Below are 19964 nucleotides of genomic sequence, written 5' to 3'. Positions count from 1 at the left end.
CTTACACAGCATGATTTGTTTTTACATAGATAACATCTGTAATATCACCGTCCAGACCCAGGTAGTGAACACGTTTACCACCCTAGTAGGTTCCTTTTACCTTCCCTAACACAAATTCTTAGAACTTGCTCTCGCTTTGTAAAGATTAAGATCTATTTTGGGGAATAAGTATATCCTCGTTTTACTTTATTTTTATTTGTACTTATTTTTAGTGACTCAACAGACTTCATAATTCAGGGACGTTACCAAAGAGCCAATTTGTCCTGGATTTATCACGCAGAGTGCCTATCGTTGGTTCACTGTGGTTCTTTACTGAACTTAGCGCGTCTGAGAATAGATATATAGAAAGATATATAGGTGGACGGAAAGCCCAAAATTTATTTCTGAAACGAGCTCCAATCATCCAAGTCTGCGTTCCCCCGCAGAGATAGAGCTGACAAGGGGAATTTTCGGCCTCATTGTCTCAGGGTTCTAGAACCCCGCAGTTATCGGTGCGCGGAGGACGCTTGCGGAAAGGGGGCGCTCGGGCTCCCGCCTGACGGGCGGGTCAACGGGAGACGCTCTACCCGAAGCACAGCTCTCGATGAGCCGCGCCCTGCGTCCTCACGCCGGGGCGGCGAGGCGATGCGCTTGCGCACTCAGAGCTCACACCATATGTGCCCTGTCCCAGTGCGCGGGTCTGTGGAGAGCCGGGTGCGAGAGGCGGCAGCGCGAGGGGAACGGAGCTGAACAGAGACCAAAGTCGGCTGGGGGATAGTGGGTCTGTGAGAGACCGAATAGAGGGGCTGGGGCTACGAGCGCCGCTGACACACGATGGGGAAGAAACAGAAAAACAAGAGCGAAGACAGGTAGCCAGTGACTGGGTCCGCACGGCGGCGTCCGCCGCAGCTCAGTGGTTCGCTTGGCTTTCGCCGGCGCGGGGTGGACCGGGGGCGAGGCTCGCGACCCGCACCGCGGGGCCCTGGGCCTGAGTCCAGAAAGGGGCGGCGCGGGGCCAAGACCCTAGTTCCGGGCGGGCNGCGGGTTCTTCCAGTCGATACTTGGTCCGGCAGGTACTCCTCTCCCGGCCTGGAAAGAGGGGTCTCCCGCCAGAAGAGCGGGGCAGTGGTTTTGGGGATCCCAGGGGTAGGGGCTCAGGAGGCTCCTCTGGGCCGGACACGGCCGGGTCAGTGTGGCCGGGGCAAGTGAGTTGTTTTTGCGGCGCTGCTATCAGCGACGGTGAGGAAGAGTTCTTTCTGTGCCTTTGTACCTGTGAATACTTGGAGAGGAGAGTTTGAGTATGTGTACCTAGAGCTAGGTTTTTTTTAAACTCTGAGCCGCTTAGGTGCGTTGGAGGTACAGGGAGGTGTTTCACAGGTAACGCTCTCTTTAATTTTATTTGGGGACAGGTCTCAATTGTTTAAGGGCTCGTTGTCCACATTCCATGCTTTTCGCTTTCCTTCTTCCGGCCTGTCTTTAGGCCATTTCTTTGCTCTCTAGCACCTCCCCTTAAAAAGGGGGGAGGAGACAAAACCAACCAACTCGGATCTCTTTTTTTTCTAATCACTTTAAAGGTTTTTGGGGGGAGGGAGTGTAAAGGTATATCGCAAAGCTACCTACCCTGAGAATTTTTGCAACACTTCTGTGTGTCACGTTCGATTGAATTCTTTTACTCTTCTCATTCAAAGTTTACTCCCTGGGAGTGAACAACATCTGTTAGGTTTCACCTTTGTATACTACTTAGCAAGCACACCAGGTTCAAATATTAGGGGGAGAGTAAGGTAAAATTAAAACAAAACCCAAAGCAATCACCTATAATAGTTATCATTTTAACTCAAAATGGATATCAGGTCTTGAAGTTAAAATAAGATTGCTAATTATAATTTGGAATTCCGGATTGTGTGCTCACCTGGCAGTCACCTGGCTCATGAGTGGAATTGAGAGACACCAAGGTGAATCTTGAAATTGGAGGAAGTTAATTGGCTTGCAGACTAGAACTTGTTAATTAAACCAGGTAAATTAGAGAAAATAATCATAATTCTGGGTGATTTAGTGGGACCAAAATTTCTTTGCTTTTGACAGGATGTTTTGACGCATACATTTTTCCTCGACTGTGTTGAAGAAATAGATAAATATAAAGTTTTGTATACCAATTACCCACGGTTATCACATGACCATTTCTGTTTTATCCACCTGCTGGATATTTTAGAGCCATCTCAATCCTTTCATGTGTAAATCCTTCAAGTGTATCTGAAAGATAAATACTTGAGGGGAAAAAAACCCACAATTTTATCATCAAGTCTAGGGAATATTAAGGCTGTCTTAAGTATTACTGAATATCCACTCAGTTTTCTAATTTCAGTGTCTTATTAAAAAAATTTTTTTTTAATTGGCTTGTTTGGTTCAGGAATACAGAAGTTTTTTAAATTAAAAAAATATGTGTATGTTAGTCCTTTACTTACATTTTTTTACTTTTAAGTTCTTTCATAATGGAAAAGAGCTATTCAGAAGGGAGGTACTTATTCTTGTTAGTGTGTTTTTAGAAAAAAGTATTTGTTAGTGATTATAAAGATTTTCATCAGTGATGTAAAGTTTAAAGTGCAAACACTGGAGCCTGTTGTTAAATGATTGGTTTGGAAGTATAGGAGGAATAATACTACTATTCCCTTGCCCCCTAGCTCCTGACTAATCTGTGGTCTTATATTTTGGCTCATTTTGAAGGGAAGGTGGTGGCAATGTAATTGAAAAATTTATTTTCTCGTGTATCAAGTTTATTTTTCAATGTTTCATGGACTCCTTTGCTTGAATGCCTTTGAAATAATATCTAAGAAATCCCAGGGTTTTGCAGAGGTCCCTGTTGGACCAGAACTGTTTGGCCTTTTTACTTTGGCATTCCACATAAGATATTTTAGAGGAAGGGAGAGACTGGGAAGATATTTGGGGAGGGATGAAGGAAGTCAAGGAAATTGCACTACTTGTGAATTATTTTGCTTTGACCTTCAGTACGTTGAAATACTATTTTCTTCAAGGATATTTTGAATATTTGTAAAAGAAACAAAAACAGACTGGGAAGAAGGTCTAGAAGAAGAGAGTCATATTTTAGGATTAATATTCTTGTTTGTGTAAAATGAGATATTTGGTTTTACTGTTGTATAAAGATCCCCACTTTTTTAATTTAGTTCTTAGAGGGAGAGAGAGAGAGACAGCGTGAGCAGGTGAGGGTCAGAGAGAGAGGGAAACACAGAATCTGAAGCAGGCTCCAGGCTCCGAGCCGGCAGTCAGCACAGAGCCCGACGTGGGGCTCGAACCCACGAACCGCGAGATCATGACCTAAGCGAAAGTCGGACGCTTAACCGACTAAGCCATCCAGGCGCCCCTTAAAGATTTTATATTCATTCCACCTCCCCTTCTCTTTCAAGCTATGCTAAGCTGAATATGTTTCTGGCCAGCTAGAACTGGGTGAGAAATGAGCTGCTGCTTATTAGTTATCAAGATAGGGCATTGAGTCACTTTTCGGGTCCCTTTTTTGTTTGATCCCCACACTAAGTGTGGTAGTTTTATATTTCAGATTATAAGGGAGTTGATGTATCACGTTAATAGGATTAATTACCTCTTCCCTCCAGCCCCACACACAGAAAAGGGGGCGGGATATGGGGAGAAGGAAGATAATTATTTCATCTATCCCAGCATCAGATATGGTGGTGGAGATGTCATTTAGGAACTAGAAGGTCTTTCAGGATTTCGTAGAGTTCTAGGGTATGTTCACCATTAGGTTATTTCTTGCTGTGGTTCTCTACACCAGTAAGTTTGCCAGTATAATAGTGATTCCGCTATTTGTTGTTTTAACTTAGTATTTCTGTCATTACTGGCAAATTCTGTTTTCATGGGAGTTCTGGCTATCTCTGAGACACTATCCTAGCCTTTAGATGGTTGCTTTAATGTCAGACATTCATCCTAGTCAGTCAGGTATGATCAGGGTAGCAGGGTCCCTTCCCTGTGATAGAAAACATGGTTATCTAATTAAGGAACCTGCCCAGAAGGAGCTCCGAGTATAGCAGATACTCCAGAGCTTCCCAGAGAGGGAGTTGGCCAAGTGGCAAGTAGTCCAGGTAGTGTAGTTCAACAAAGGAATTTATTTCTATCTGTATATACTTGCATTAACAAAAAACCCTATCTCCTGGGTGGCTCAGTCGGTTGTGTCCTACTTTGGCTCAGGTCATGATCTCACAGTTCATAGGTTCCAGTCCAGTGTCGAGCTGTCAGCCTGGAGCCTGCTTGGGATTCTGTGTCTCCTCTCTATCCTAACCCCCTCCTCTCAAAAATAAATAAACATTACAAAAATTTAAAAAACCTTCTATCTCCATATACTTGATTATAAAAGAAAAGGTGTATAATCCAAGAGTTTTATTGGCTTAGCTTGTTCTCATACTGATACTTTAGGAAATTGATATGTGATATTTGTCATAGTCTGCCACGCATGAATGAGAAAACAGATGATAAACTTTTGTTGTTAGCCTGTAGTAACTTTAGCCTTCTATAATGGTGATCTCTGGGGAGCTGATGCAGCTATTTTTGATGTTGCTTGCCTACTAATTGTGCTTTATTTAAGTTTCTTCCCTTCTTGGATTTGATCTATAAGGTGGGCAAAACTTTGTTTAGCTGAAGAACTGAGTGTCAGTGGTTAGGTCAGAACAGCAGGTCTCAAACTTTTTGGTCCTAGCACCCCTTTACATTAAAAAAAAATTTTTTTTAATGTTTTTTATTTATTTCTGAGAGTGAGTGAGTGAGCAGGGGAGGGTCAGAGGGAGAGGGAGACACAGAATCCAAAGCAGGCTCCAGGCTCTGAGCTAGCTGTCAGCACACAGCCTGACGCGGGGTTCGAACCCACAAACCGTGCGATCATGCCCTGAGCCAAAGTCGGACACTTAACTGACTGAGCCACCCAGGCGCCCCTACATTTTAACTTCCTAAGGAACTAAAAATGTTTTTATGTGGGTTATATCTGTCAATACTTTATTACAAATTAAAAGTTCTTAAAATAGTTGTTATTAATTTAAAAATAAAACTAGGGGTGCCTGGCTGGTTCAGTTGGTAGAGCATGGTACTCTTTTTGTTTGTAGTGTTTATTTATTTTGATAGAACATGAGTTGGGGAGGGCACCGAGGGAGACAGAGAATCCCAAGCCGACTCCATCCACACTGTCAGCACAGAGCTCCGTGTGGGGCTTGATCTTAGGAACCCTGAGATCATGACCTGAGCTGAGTCAAGAGCCAGATGCTTAACTGACTAAGCATGGGACTCTTCATCTTCAAGATCATAAGTTCCAGCCCAATTTTGGACAAAGAGTTTACTTAAAAAACTAAAATCTTAAAGAAAAAACTAAAAACACATTACATATTAGCATAAGTAGCATTGTAAAGTAGTCATTTTTAAAGAATAATGAAAAGACTGGTATCATTAAACGTACTTGCAAATTTCCTTACTATCTAGCTTAGTAGAGGAGAACTTGATTCTCCTATGTTTGTGCATTCATTCTTGTACATCATGTGACCTCCTGAAAACTCCACCCTACAGTTGTCAGAAAATGAGACTAAAGAAGTTTAATAGCTTCTTAGTATAATTTTGAAAATAGTTTTGATCTCTTGCATTAGTTTAGACTCTCTGAATATGTTGTAGGGACTACTTTGAGAACAGCTGATTTAGGGATTCCTAAACTAGATTTGGGCATGTGTGAGACATTTTCCAAGCTTTTGGCCATCATTAGTGTTTGTCTAACAGATGGTGGAACTGTTGGAGGACTGCTCAAGGACAACTTAAGACATCTGTGGTCATGTTCATGCTCTTGATATTTTACCCACTTAGGATTTTCATTTTTTTTATGCAGTAGGTGAACTTCTCAAGGTCTATTACATATCTGTTGGGATTGGTTTTAATTCTGAGTCCCATTAAGTTTTTAGATTGTTTAGTATACTCACATCTTTATGATTCTGGATCATCTCATTCAAGAAATGTATTGTCTGCTTCATCACTTAAGTGCCAGGTATTGTTCTAGGTCCTTGAAATATAGTGGTAAACAAATCACTAATAAGAGGTGCTTCTTTATTTGGTTAATTTAATTGTAGATGAGTAAAATTTTTTATTTGAGTCTTCAGGATGTTTCTTGTTTGGCTTATTTCTAGGTGTCTTACAGTTTGGTTGCTGTTAATGTAATAATTTTTCTTTTTTGTTTAATAAGAAAACTTTTAAGATGGTTATCTTGTGTCTAACTCACTGGACTTTGTTATTAAAAATAGCAGTGTAAAGGGTAAGGCCTAAATTGTGATGATGTTATTAGTTTGTGGTAACGTAAATAGTGAAGAAGAGGAGAACAGGGAGAGAACATTGCAGACATTGCAGCAGCATTCAAATGTTTTAGTGATACCCATATGACTTCTATTCCTCTCCCATTATAATTTATGCCCTGTGACAAATATGAACCGTTAGGAAATTATAGTACAAAATATACAGGTATTTTGAACCCTTATAAAACAGTATTGAAATAATCATAGCAACACAGCTTGCCCTAGCAGTTACCACATAGTTATGTAATTTTAAGGAACGCACGAAAGCACTTATATGGAACATGGAACCAATAACCACATTGTAACTAATGTGAGAATCTGAGAGGAAGGGGAAAGTATAGAGATTTAAGGACTATTATATAACACATAGAAGGGGAAAGTGGGATTTAACATAACAATGTGCTTAGGTTTAGAGCCTTTCAGCTGGTAAGCCAAATCTCACTACAGAACCTGTGGCTTTTTACTGTGTTGTCCTAGCTGATTCAAGAAATCCTGATATTCTAAAGTATAGACTGTCCAATAAAAAATTAACATCTGTATAGGGTCTTTACTGGTGAAACAAATTAAGAACTCAAAAAAGGAAGGAGAATAGAAAAATGACAGCCATTGTCTGTAAGCCAATCAGTGCCAAAATTTCTTTAAAGAATTTCTTTCTCTATTAACTAATTTAATTACATAATTGCTTTTTCTCTTAGTCTGTATATTTAAAGTGAAAGCAACAATGATTTAATGTTTCAGTCATGGTATATAAAATTTCAGCCATGTTCTTTAAGAAGAATCCCTATTTTTCACCCAGGTAGCAGTCATTTTTTAGAATAATTGGTTTTCAGTCCTTTTGGTGATAGAAGTATACTTTCCATTGAGATCTAAAATGTGTGGCTTTTGTGTTTCTGAAACTTTATTCAAATTGTAAACTTTGGATAGCAGTCCCTAAAAATACAATTGTGCACTGTTGTTGGTTTTGTTGTTGTTTGTTTTGTGAGCAAGGGAGAGGGCAGAGGGGGGAGAGAGAGAATCTTAAGCAGGCTCTGTGCTGAGCGTGGATCCCATGACCCTGGGATCATGACCTGAGCTGAAATCAAGAATCAGACACTCAATTGACTGAGCCACCTAGGTGCCCCAAATTGAGTACTGTTTTATCTCAGATTTATGTCATTAGGTTTCAGGTACTGAGGTTTTGTGAAGTTGATAGATAAGACTAATGGCATTGTAGTTGGCATTTCTTCTAAGGCTAGAATCATGTGTTCTAAGATTACATGATGTGAATATACTACATTTTATTTCACCATTCATCACTTGATGGACATTGGGTGGTTCTCCTTGTTGGCTGTTATGAATCATACTGCTATAAAAATACCTGTACACATTTTTGTGTGGACATATGTTTTCAGTTATTTGGTGTTTATACCTAGGAGTGAAATTGTTGGGTCATAGGGTAACTCTGTATTTAATTTCTTCAGGAGCTGCCAAACCTGCTGCTCCATTTTACATTCCAATAAACAGTGTAGAAGATTTCCAGTTTCTTGGGGTCTCACAGTGGCTCAGTCAGCTAAGCATCTGACTCTTGATTTTGGCTCAGGTTGTGATCTCACAGTTTGTGGGTGTGAGCCTCATGGAGGGAAGGCTCTGTGCTGACAGTGAGGAGCCTGCCTGGGATTCTCTATCTCCCTTTCTCTGTCCCTACCCCTGCTCACACACTCTCAAAAATAAATATTAAAAAATATTTATGAGGAAAGGATTCAAATTTCTCTACATCTTCATAACACTTCCTATCATCTGACTTTTTGATTTATAGCCATTCTAGGGGATATGAGAAGTGGTGTCTTATTGGGATTTTGGTTTGCATTCTGTGATGGCTTAAGACGTTGAATATGTCCTCATGTGCTTTTTGGACCTTGGTATATCTTGTTTGGAGAATTTTCTATTCAGATCCTTTGCCTATTTTTAAATTGACTTCTTTATTAATGAGGAATATGAGTTCTTTATATATTCTAAATGCAAATCCTTAATGAGATATGGTTTGCAAATATTTTATCCCCATTCTCTGGGTTATTTTCTCCTGTAGGGTTTTTTAAAATTTTTTTTTGAGTTTTAAGTAATGTCTGCATCCAGTGTGGGGCTCAGACATTCAACTCTGAGATCAAGAGTCACATGCTCTACTAACTGAGCCAGCCAGGTGCCCCTCTTGTTTCATTTTCTTGATATTGTCCTTTGTAGCACACTAGTTCCCCATTTTCATGAAGTCTGATTTATCTGATCTTTAGTTGCATGTGCTTTTGGTGTCAGATCTGAGAAACTATCCCCAAATCCAAAGCCGTGAAGATTTACTGTTTCTTTTTTTTTCTAGTAGCTTTATAGTTTTAGCTTTTATATTTAGACTTTTGAGCGGTTTTGAGTTACATTTTGTTTATTAAGTGTGAGGGTAGGATTCCAGTTGCATTTTTTGCATGTTAATATCCAGTTGTCTCAGCACCATTTGTTAAAAAGACTATTCTGTCTCTCTAATGCCTTGTTGAAATCAATTGGCCATATGTGTAGAGGTTTATTTCTGGACTCTCAGTATTGTTCCTTCCATCTCTGTGTCCTTACGGCAGTACCGCACTGTCTTGATTGCAATAGTTCTGTGGTGAGTTTAGGAATTGGAAAGTGTGATGTTTCTGATTCCTTTTAGAGATTGTTTTGGCTATTCTGTGTCCCTTACATTTCCATACAGATGTTAGGATCACTTCTCAATTTCTGCAACACAAAAAAAAGGTAGTTGAGATTATGAGTGGGATTGCATTTCATTTGTAGCTCAATTTTGGGAGTATTGTCAATACTAATGCCTTTTGACCCGTGAGTCTGGGAAGTGTTTCCACTTACTTAGATCTTTAGTGTCAGTGATTTTTTTTTTCAGTAGCAGGCAAAAGTTTATTAGAATATAAGATTAGAAAGGAAGAATAGTAGGGGCACCTGGGTGGCTTAAGTTGGTTAAGTGTAGACTTCAGCTCAGGTCATGATCTCACTGTTCTTGGGTTCGAGCCCTGCGTCGGGCTCTGTGCTGATGGCTCAGAGCCTGGAGCCTGCTTTGGATTCTGTGTCTCAGTCTCTCTCTCTCTCTCTCTCTCTGCGCCCCTCCCCCACTTATGCTCTATCTCTCTCAAAAATAAAATATTAAAATTTTTAAATATAATTTATTGTCAAATTGGCTTCCATACAACACCCACTGCTCATTCCAAGTGCCCTCCTCAATGCCCATCACCCTAAAAAAATTTTTTTAAAAAAAGAATAATAANCTCTCTCTCTCTCTCTCTCTCTGCGCCCCTCCCCCACTTATGCTCTATCTCTCTCAAAAATAAAATATTAAAATTTTTAAATATAATTTATTGTCAAATTGGCTTCCATACAACACCCACTGCTCATTCCAAGTGCCCTCCTCAATGCCCATCACCCTAAAAAAATTTTTTTAAAAAAAGAATAATAATAGCAAAGTTCTCTTTACAGAGAGGGGACATTCAAAAGTGAATGCCCTCAGTGATTTTTTTTTTACAATTTTCAGAGTTTGACATTTGCATTTCTTTTAAAAGTATTCCTAAGCATTTAATTCTTTTACACTGTTGCAAATGGAATTGTTTTAAATTCATTTTGTTTATTACCAGTGCATAGTTTAAATACAATTTTTGTGTAGTGATCTATCCTGCAATCTTACTGAACTCACTTATTAGCTCTAATGGTATTTTGTTGTGTGTGTGTGTGTGTATTGACATTGTCATGTCATCTGCAAGTTCAGATAGTTTCCTCTTTTCCAGTCTAAATGTTCTTGGCTTCTTTGTCTTGCTTAAAACTCTGGCTGGATTCTGCAGTACAGTGTTGACTAGAAATGGGGAGAGTGGCTATCCTTGTTTTGTAGAGGGAAAAAGCTTTCAGTGTTTACCCATTTGGTATGATGTTAACTGTGTTTTTCCTAGAGTAGTTTCCATTCTGTTTCAGTTTGTAGAATGTTTTTACCATGAAAAAGTGTTGGATTTTGTTGAATGCTGTTTCATCATTTGGTTTTGTCTTTTACTATTTACATATGTTGAATTTATGCTAATTGATTTTTCTGTGTTGAATCAACTTTGCAATACTGGGATAGATTCCACTTGGACATGGTGTATAATCCTTCTTATATGTTTTGGATGTGGTTTCCTAGTGTTTTGTTGAGTATTCCATCTTTATTCCCCCCCCCCTTTTTTTTTTTACAAATAGTTTATTGTCAAGTTGGTTTCCATATAATACCCAGTGCTCATCCCCACAAGTGCTCTCCTCCATGCCCATCTTTTCCCTTTTAACCTTTCTGTGTAGCTGTTTTGGGTTTGTCTTTTGGTAAACAGCATAACATTGAATTTTGATAGAATTTGATACCCTATCTTTAAGGGCTTAAAGTCACTTATATTGCTTGAATTAATGATAGACTTGACTTTATTTTAGCCATCTATTTTGTTTTCGTTTGTGCACACAGTTCTGCCATGCTTTATTTCTATTTTTCCCTCTTATCCTGGGTTAGAACTTATACATGCTATTTGTGTTTTTTACGTGGTCAGATTTGAAATTTAACCTTGCATATAGAAAGTCCGTATTTAGTGCTGTATAAATCAGTATAGGGATAGTTGTGCTATTATCTCATATTTTCATTTTACTTTATAACCCTTCACTCCAGGTCAGTGACATTTTACTTACGGTGAGATATTACTTAAATGCATGACATGTCAGGACTGAACCTTGTAAAAAAATAGGTATGTACTTAGTAGATTTTAAGTTTTCAAGTATTTAATTTGCTCTTAACTCAAAATAATGAAAACCAAGTTCCTGTTTTAGACACATTAATATCTAACGAAGTCTTAAAGGAATGAAATGCTGGGAAGGCATTACCTTTCCAGACTCCAAAAATTATGAGACAAAGTACTAGGTAGGTGCCTGATTCATTCCAAAGTTTACCTTTCATTTATGCAAGTTTGTAATTTTAAAATTTTATTTTTACTTATTTTTTAATTTTTATTTTACTTAGAGGAAGGGAGGGCGCATGAGTGAGGGTGGGGAGGAGCAGAGAGAGGGGGAGACAGACTCTTAAGCAGCCTCTGTACTCAGCATGAGCCTGATGTGGGCCTTGATCTCACGACCCTGAGATCACGACCTGAGCCTAAATCAAGAGTCGAACACTTAACTGACTAAGCCACCCAGGTGCCCCTGTAATTGTTTATAGAAGCTTAACTTTTTAATATAAAAATTTCAAGCACACAGAAAAGTTGGAGGAATAATACAGTTAACTGCATATACTCATTACTTAGATTTAATCATTACTAGAATTTTGTCCTCATTTTTGTTATGTATTTTATAGATATCTTGACATTTCTCCCTAAATTTTGTTTTATATAACCACAATACCCTTATCCTACCTAGCGCAATTAACACAAATCCTCTAATATGTAATATTTAGTCCATACGTCAAATTTCTACCTGCACAGTGGCTTTTTACAGTTTGTTCAAGGTTCACATTGCATTTCATAGTGGTATAGGTCATAATTTTTTTTAAGTTCACACTTTTTCGTTATAGGTATCTGGCTAAAATTTTTTTTCCCTGTGTAGATTTTCTCTTCATGTTCTCATTCTGAACTTGTTTAGAATTCTCAAAATTTGGTTATCTCAGCCTGTTGGTAATTGAGAGGAATTATTAGACTGGTAAGTGGTAACTGCATTCTGTGCTGTTAGGTTTAAGGACAAAATCATTTTAAAAGCCTGCAAACTTACTACTACTGAAGGAGGAATAAAGTGTTAAGTTCTGTTAATTCAGTCTTAGGTCAATATGAAATATGTAATCAATTTTTTGAAATTTATTTGAGGTGAAATTCATATAACATGAAACTGACATTTAATTTTTAAATTTAATTTTTAATGTTTCATTTATTATTTTTTTTGAGAGAAACAGAGTGCCAGTGGGGGAGGGGCAGGCACACCCATACCCACACCCCCATCCACCCACCCACCCTACCTCTAAGCAGGCTCCAGGCTCTGAGCTGTCAGCACAAAGCTCAACATGGTGCTTGAACTCGTGAACAGTGAGATCATGACATGATCCAAAGTTAGATGCTTAACCAAATGAGCTCAGAGCCTGGAGCCTGTTTCAGATTCTGTGTCTCCCTCTCTCTCTGACCCTCCCCTGCTCGCACTGTCTCTCTCTCTCCTAGAAATAAATAAAACATTAAAAAAATTTTTTTAAAACAAAAACAAAGGCAAAGATATGAAGAAATTAGAATCCTTTCACACTGCTGGTAGAAATGTAAAATGGTTCAGCCACTGTAAAAAGTTTGGTGATTCCTCCAACATTTTTCACAAAACTAGAATAATACTAAAATGTGTACGGAATCACACAAGACCACAAGTAGCCAGAGAATAGGAAGAAATCTATGGGTGCTCCAATTCTTTTTGGATCATAATAAGTCATTCCAAACTTAGTGGCTTAAAATAATAAAAATCATTATCTGGCAGTCAGCACAGAGCCCGACACGGGGCCCGAACCCACGAACCGCGAGATCATGACCTAAGCGAAAGTCGGACGCTTAACCGACTAAGCCACCCAGGCACCCCTGTTTTTGTTTTTAATAATCATCTTAGTAGTTGTGAAGAGGCATCCCATTCCTAGTTTTGATTTGCATTTCCCTGATTGCTAATGATGAACATCTTTTTTATGTATTCACTACCATTTGCATGTCATCTTTGGAAAAAGTTTGTCAAATCCTTCACTTATTTTTAAATTGTTTTTAAGATTGAGTTTTAAGAATTCTTTATATATTCTGGATACTTGAGATGTATGATTTGTAAATACTTTCTTCCATTATATGGGTTGTTTCCATTGTCTTGATAGTGTCCTTTTACAAAAAAGAATTAATTTTGATGAAGTCCAGCTTCTTTTTTTGGTTGTTGTTGCTTGTACTTTTGGTATTGTAGCTAAGAATCTATTGCCAAGTCCAAGGTCATGAAGATTCACCTATATGTTTTCTTCTTAAGAATTTTATGTTTTAGCTCTTAAGTTTATGTTTTTAACCCATTTTGAGTTAATTTTTGTATATTATGTGAATTAGAGGTTCAACATCTTTTGTATGTAAATATCTAGTCCCAGTACCATTTGTTGAGAAGACTGTTTCTTTAACTATTGATTGGTGTTGGCACTGCTGTCCAGTCAACTGACCATGGATGGATTTTTTATTCCTTTGGTGTCTGCTTAGCCTTAAACCCGTACCACCTTATTTTGATTGCTATAGTATAAATTTTGTTAAATGAAAATTTCAAACACATACAAAAGTAGAATAATGAATCCACATGTGTCCATCACTCCGTTTCAGATATTACAGATTCATGGATGATCTTGTTTCATCTATATTCTACCTACTCTTATTCTCATCATTTTGAAACAGCCTCAAACATTAAAAAAAATTTTTTTTAATGTTTTATTTATTTTTGAGAGAGAGAGAGGCAGTGTGAGCAGGGGAGGGTCAGAGAGAGAGGGAGTCACAGAATCTGAAGACAGGCTTCAGGCTCTGAGCTAGCTGTCAGTACAGAGCCGGATGCGAGGCTTGAACCCACAAACCGTGAGATCATGACCTGAGTCAAAGTCGGATGCTTAACCAACTGAGCAACCCAGGTGCCCCTAAAGCATCCAATTTTGAACAACAACAAAAAAATGAGTAGACCTANAGAAATCTATGGGTGCTCCAATTCTTTTTGGATCATAATAAGTCATTCCAAACTTAGTGGCTTAAAATAATAAAAATCATTATCTGTTTGGTTATCCCTGAGGGTTGACTGGGCTTAGGTGGGTTTCACTTAGGGTCTCTCATGTGGTTGGAGATAAATGGTAGCTGTGGTGGAGTCATCTTAAAGGCTACCTTACCTGGCACCTCACTCACTTCTGGTGGGATCAACACGGTGGCTCTTGGTTGGGACTTTAGCTGGAACATCTATATTTGATCTCTCTGTGGTCTGGACATTCTTATTAGCTTGGCAGTGAATATCAAAAGTCAGGAAATAGATGTTGCTAGGGAAGGTTATGGGCCCAGGAACTATAGCATCATTTCTGCTGTAGTCAGTTGATCAATCACACAGCCCCATGTTAAAGGGAGGGTGACAGACCACCATCTCTCAAGAGTGTCAGAGAAATTTTGAGGCCAGGTTGTAAAAACCTCCACAGGGGGTAAAGAGGTGCTGGAGAAGAGGAGTTGGTAGGAGAAAGTCTTAGGAAGCTTGAAGATTTTGAATTGTGAAATAGTTTGGCAAGAGTTGCATTTTCTACATACTTGTCTAACTTTACATTAGACTTTAGTGGAAAATGCCTGTTGTTATTAAATGAAATTTGCCAAGTTTGGAATTGAGAGGTTTGCACGTAAGGTTAATTTTCCTTTTCCCTTTTTTTTTTTTCCCAGTGAACTGTTTTTGGATAGGGTTTTTTGTCTTTAAAGGTTTTACTATATTGATCTCAAAATGAAGTATGTCTAATTTTTTATTTTTATATATGATTTTGATTTAATTCCAGAAAGCCGAATACCAAAGTTGAGTATATGACTGCACACACAATTAATAAATACCATGTTTTTAAAAGATTCTTTTATTGTAACATCATTTTAGTTCTACATTATATCATGTTAATAGAAATTACAGTATTAGAAGATATAGCTTTATTTTTATTTTTCATAACTTACGAAAATGAGTAAATGATTTACATTAGGTTTACATGCTTTTAACCATAACTGTTTAAACTGATAAATGTACTCTGTAAGTTCTAAACTGTTAAGAGTATTACTAGAGATTCAAATTAACACTTTTTTCAAGGTACAATTGATATAAAATTCATAGATTTCAAGTGGTGCACTTAATTTTTGATAGATACAGTTGTGCATCCTTCACCACAGTCATGATCTAGAATATTTCCATTAGTTCAAAAAGTTCCTTTATGACCCTTTGTAGGCAATAGTTTTTCCCCACAACTTAATTGGCTTTTGGCCAGAAATCACTAGTTTGTTTTTATTTTATTTTTGTCATTGTAGTTTTCCCTTTTCCAGAAACTCATAAGAGTAGAATCATAGGGTTTGTAGCCTTTATTGGCTGGCTGAGTTTTCACTTAATATAATACTTTTGCGATTTTCTGTGTCAGTATATGTAACATTCTTTTATCATTGAGTAGTAGTGCAATATGTGGGTAGATGACAATTTGTTTATAAATTATCTAGTAGATGGATATTTGGGTTGTTTCCAGCTTCTTGTGATTATGAATAAAGCTGCTATGAATATTTGAGTATAAGTCNAACAACAAAAAAATGAGTAGACCTACAAAGCAGGCTCCAGGCTTCAGGCTGTCAGCACAGAGCCTGATGTGGATGTGGGACTCACACTCACCAAATGCAAGAGCATGACCTGCCAAGTTTGGACACTTAACCAACTGAGCCACTCAGGGGTCCTGGTGGAAATAATACCTTTCACAGTGACTAAAGGACCAGAGTTACTTGTACAAAATACAGACTACAAGTTCACTTTCAGTGAGTGCTGAATGTACTCAATTTGTTTGTTTGAATTTTTTTGAATGTGCTGAATTTAAGCAGTTACTTTAGAGCATAGGTTGTGTACTTTCTTAGGATACTAATTCAGAATATTGGCCTGAGTTATCTGTAGTGTCTATACATATATATGGGGGTATAAAACTTATATTTCTTGTGAAAGTATGAGACCCAAAATACTCCTCTATCAAATAGTAAGAAATAGAAGATTTTTTTCACATTCAGATTTGTAGCATTGATGTGAAAGATGATACTATTGTGTTGTTGATTCTAAATCAGTGCTTCTCAAACTTTAATGTGCATGTGATTCACCTGTGGATCTTGTAAAAAAGATACTGATTTAGTTAAGTCTGGGGTGGGACTGAGATTTTACATTTCTAACAAGGTGATATTCCTTGCTGCTGTTTCTTCCAGATTAATTCTTTGAGTAGCAGGATCTAAACTGGCCATTTCATTGTGAATATATTGACTTTGTAATAGACTTCTTTTGAGTTCAGTAGAGGCTCAGTGTTTCTAATAACTTTTTCAATTTGAGCTAATGATTTTAAGCTTTGTATTGTAGCACCTTCTGTTGGCAAAATGTTTACATAGTAAGTCTGCCCCGATTTTTCAAAATTCAAGTGGAGGTTTGTAAACAAAAGCTTGGGTTGATAATTTTGTGACAGTACAGTATGATAAGGTGGCCATCTGGATGGTTCATGACATGTTTGTCTTAAATCTTTATTATCAAGTTAAAATTAAAAACAGAAGTGCCTGGGTGGCTGAGTAGGTTGAGCATCCGATTTTGGCTTAGGTCCNCTTGTGATTATGAATAAAGCTGCTATGAATATTTGAGTATAAGTCTTTGTGTGGACATGTGTTTTCATTTCTCTTAGGTAAATACCTAGGAGTGGGATTGCTGGGTCATATGGTAAGTGTGTATGTTTAACTTTAAGAAACTGCCAAACTGTCTTTTCCAAAGTGGCTGTGCTATTTTTGCATTCCCTCTAGGGATGTGTTCCAGTTGCTCCACATCCTCTCTCAACACTTAGTATTATCAGTCCTTAATTTGAGTCATCCTGATGGCTGTTTAGTGGCATCTCATTGTGGCTTTAATTTATATTTTCTTACATTTGTGATATTGCCCATCTTGTTATGTGTTTGTCATTCTTGAATTGCATTTGGTTGTTTATTCAGATCATTCACCCATTTAAAAAATAACATTGTTTAATATTGGGTTGTAGGAGTTCTTCATCAGGTACATGTATTACAAAGTAAGTTTACTCAGTCTGCCTTGCTTTTTTTATTTTAACAGTGTTTGGTTTTTCAGATTATACTTTTAAGATAATTATAGACATGCAGTTGTGAGAAACAATACAAAGATATCCTTCTACCTTTTACCCAGTTTCCCCACACCATGGTAACATCTTGTAAAATTATGCAGTACCACTATTTGGATATTGACATAGATACAGTTCACTGACCATATTCAGATTTGCCCAGTTTCATTTGTGTTTGTGTTTAGTACTATATAGTATTATCACCTGTGTAGATTTGTGTATTCACTACCATAGTCAAAATATAGAACATCACTGCAGGAATCCCTCGTGTTGATATGTGACCATACTCATCTCCTTCCTGTGCACCTCCCCTTCCTTGCCCATCCCTTACCCCAGGTAACCTTGAATCTGTTCTATATTTGTAAAATTTTTTCTTTCCAAAATGTTTTCTAGATGGAATCACGTATGTATGTAACCTTTGGACATTGGCTTCTTTCCAGTCAGTCTTATTCTCTTGTGATTCATCCACTTGTTGCATGTACTAATAGTTCTTTCCATTTTATTGCTATGGAATAGGAATGAACCACAGTTTAATGATTCACCCATTAAGGATAGTTAGGTTCTTTCCAGTTTTTGGCTATTGGAAATGAAGCCACTGTAAACATTTGTGTACAAGTTTCTGCAGGAGATAAATTTTCATTGCTTAGGGATAAATGTGCAAGAATGCAATTGCTGGGTCAAATGGTAAGTACATTGTTAGTCTTACAAGAACATGACAGATTGTTTTTCAGAATGGCTATACCAGTTTACATTTCCACCAGCAATATGTAAGTGATCCAGATCCTGTACATCCTCACCANTGATCTCATGGTTTGTGAGTTTGAGCCCCACATCTGGCTCTGTGCTGACAGCTCAGAGCCTGGAGCTTGCTTTGAATTCTGTCTCCTCTGTCTGTACCTCCCCTGCATGTGCACTCGCGCACTCTCTCTCTCTCAGAAATAAATAAACGTTAAATTTTTTTTTTCAAATTTAAAAACATATAAAACAGAAGCTACTAGGGAGAATTCTTAGCCTTCTGAAATAACCCAGAATCGTGATATCCACTTCTGACCCTCTCCACCTCCTCCCAATCCCCATTGAGAATACTCACTCCAGTTTGAAAAAAATTCCTGGGACTGAGTTTATCTTTAGACACATTGGAATCTATAGTATGTGTGAACTTAGATTATATGCGTTTTGGGGTCTGCAAGATGATGCTTGTGTTTGCTCTTATGTTGTCACTTTAATGAATCAGGTATTTAGAAAGTGGTGAATTAGGCTGAATTGTGTGGAAGGTAGTAAGATATGTTCTGTTTGCATTGCATTGTACAGTGAAAGTAGAATTTCATGTGGTTTCATATACCTTGTAAAGGTGTCAAAACTTAGTTTATAAGGAAATAATAAGCTGGGAGGGCTTCCCCCTCCCCAGATGTGAATAGGCAGCTCTGAATTAATGGGTTGTAGTACATAAGATGGAACTCCACTGGGGGAGTGGGGAGTGAGCACTTTTGGGGGTTGGTGGTTGTGGCAGTGATGGAAGCTAGTGAGGGAGCTGTGTCTATTGAGCTTTTCCTTCTTTTGTTTTATTTTTCCTCTTTGTATATGCAACTGTTAATAAGGAGTACTGGGTAAGAAAAGATGGAGATTGGAGATAGGCTAAAAGGCATCCTATGAAGAAGGCCGGATTCTCTGTTCCTTTCTGCTACTGGAGCGGCTAGGATAGATAGGAGTAAAGAATGGGATTGCTCCTTATGCTTTTCCTCTTATTGCTGATAAGAGTTTTGGGGGAGGTGAGCAGAAACCAAAGTAAATAGAAAAGTAGTAACAGGTTTAGGCATGACTGTTCCTTCCTCCCAGCATTTCCCTCAGTACTTTGAGATTATGGTCAATTCATGTTTTTCAACTTGGGGATGAGTAGAGGAAGAAGAAATGTTGTATTTTGGGTTTTACCTCTTTCCATTGGCATGCTTTCCATTTCTATAGGTCTTGATATTGATTAGGAATAGGAAGAAATCTATGGGNTTGTGTGTGTGTGTGTGTGTGTGTGGTGAAGGCATTCTGATTCTGATTGGTGTGTAGTGATATTCCCAAATGCCTAATGATGTAGAGCATTCTTTATTTGCCATATGTAAATGCTCTTCAGTGAAATGTCTTCTTATGCTTTTCTCCATTTTCTAATTTAGGTTATTTGGATTTTTACTGTTGAGTTCTCAGAGTTATTTATATACTTTAGATACTAGTCCTTTTCAGATGTTGTTTGCATATATTCTCTCCCTCTCTGTGGCTTGTGTTTTCATTCCCTTCTTAAGGTCTTTTGCATAGCCACAGTTTTTAATTCTGATGAAGTCCAATTTATTTTGGATTGTACTTTTAATTTCAGGAAGTCTTAAAACCTGCTTAGAGCTAGATCCTGAAGAATTTTTTTTTCTTATAAAAGTTATACTTTCATGTTTTACATTTAGGTCTGATTATCATGTATCTTAAGTTCATTTTTATACAAGTAATGAGATTGGAATTCGTTTTTTTATATAAATAGATGTCCATTTGCCTCAGCGTCATTTGTTCAAAAGGCTGTCTTTCCTCAAATTACTTTAGCACCTTTGTCAAAAATCACTTGGTCATACTTCTTTTTGTAGGGGCTAATTTAAGATTCTGTTGATACCTGTGTCTATCCATCTGCCAGAACCACAGTCTTGGTTATTCTAGCTATATATTTAGTCTCAAAATCTGCTCGTCGTTAAAAAATTTTATTTATTAAAAATTTAAAAATTTTTGTTTATTTT

At 37.7% G+C, this 19964-nt stretch overlaps 1 protein-coding gene across 1 annotated transcript in view; it reads left to right on the top strand.

Annotated features, from left to right (window-relative positions):
* The first annotated feature begins 544 nt into the window (after positions 1-544).
* Positions 545-19964, top strand: part of EIF5B (eukaryotic translation initiation factor 5B) — an 89970-nt gene continuing 70550 nt past the window's right edge. The window contains exon 1 of the mRNA XM_077749258.1: positions 545-848. Coding sequence (XP_077605384.1) covers positions 814-848 — 35 coding nt within the window. The 5' untranslated portion in view covers positions 545-813. The remainder of the gene's footprint in view (positions 849-19964) is intronic.

Source organism: Crocuta crocuta, unplaced genomic scaffold, assembly GCF_008692635.1.
Source record: "Crocuta crocuta isolate KB4526 unplaced genomic scaffold, BGI_CrCroc_1.0 scaffold118, whole genome shotgun sequence".
Lineage (NCBI taxonomy): Eukaryota > Metazoa > Chordata > Mammalia > Carnivora > Hyaenidae > Crocuta > Crocuta crocuta.
The sequence above is the reverse complement of the archived record's forward strand: the minus strand, read 5'-3'. Positions and strand labels throughout refer to the sequence as shown.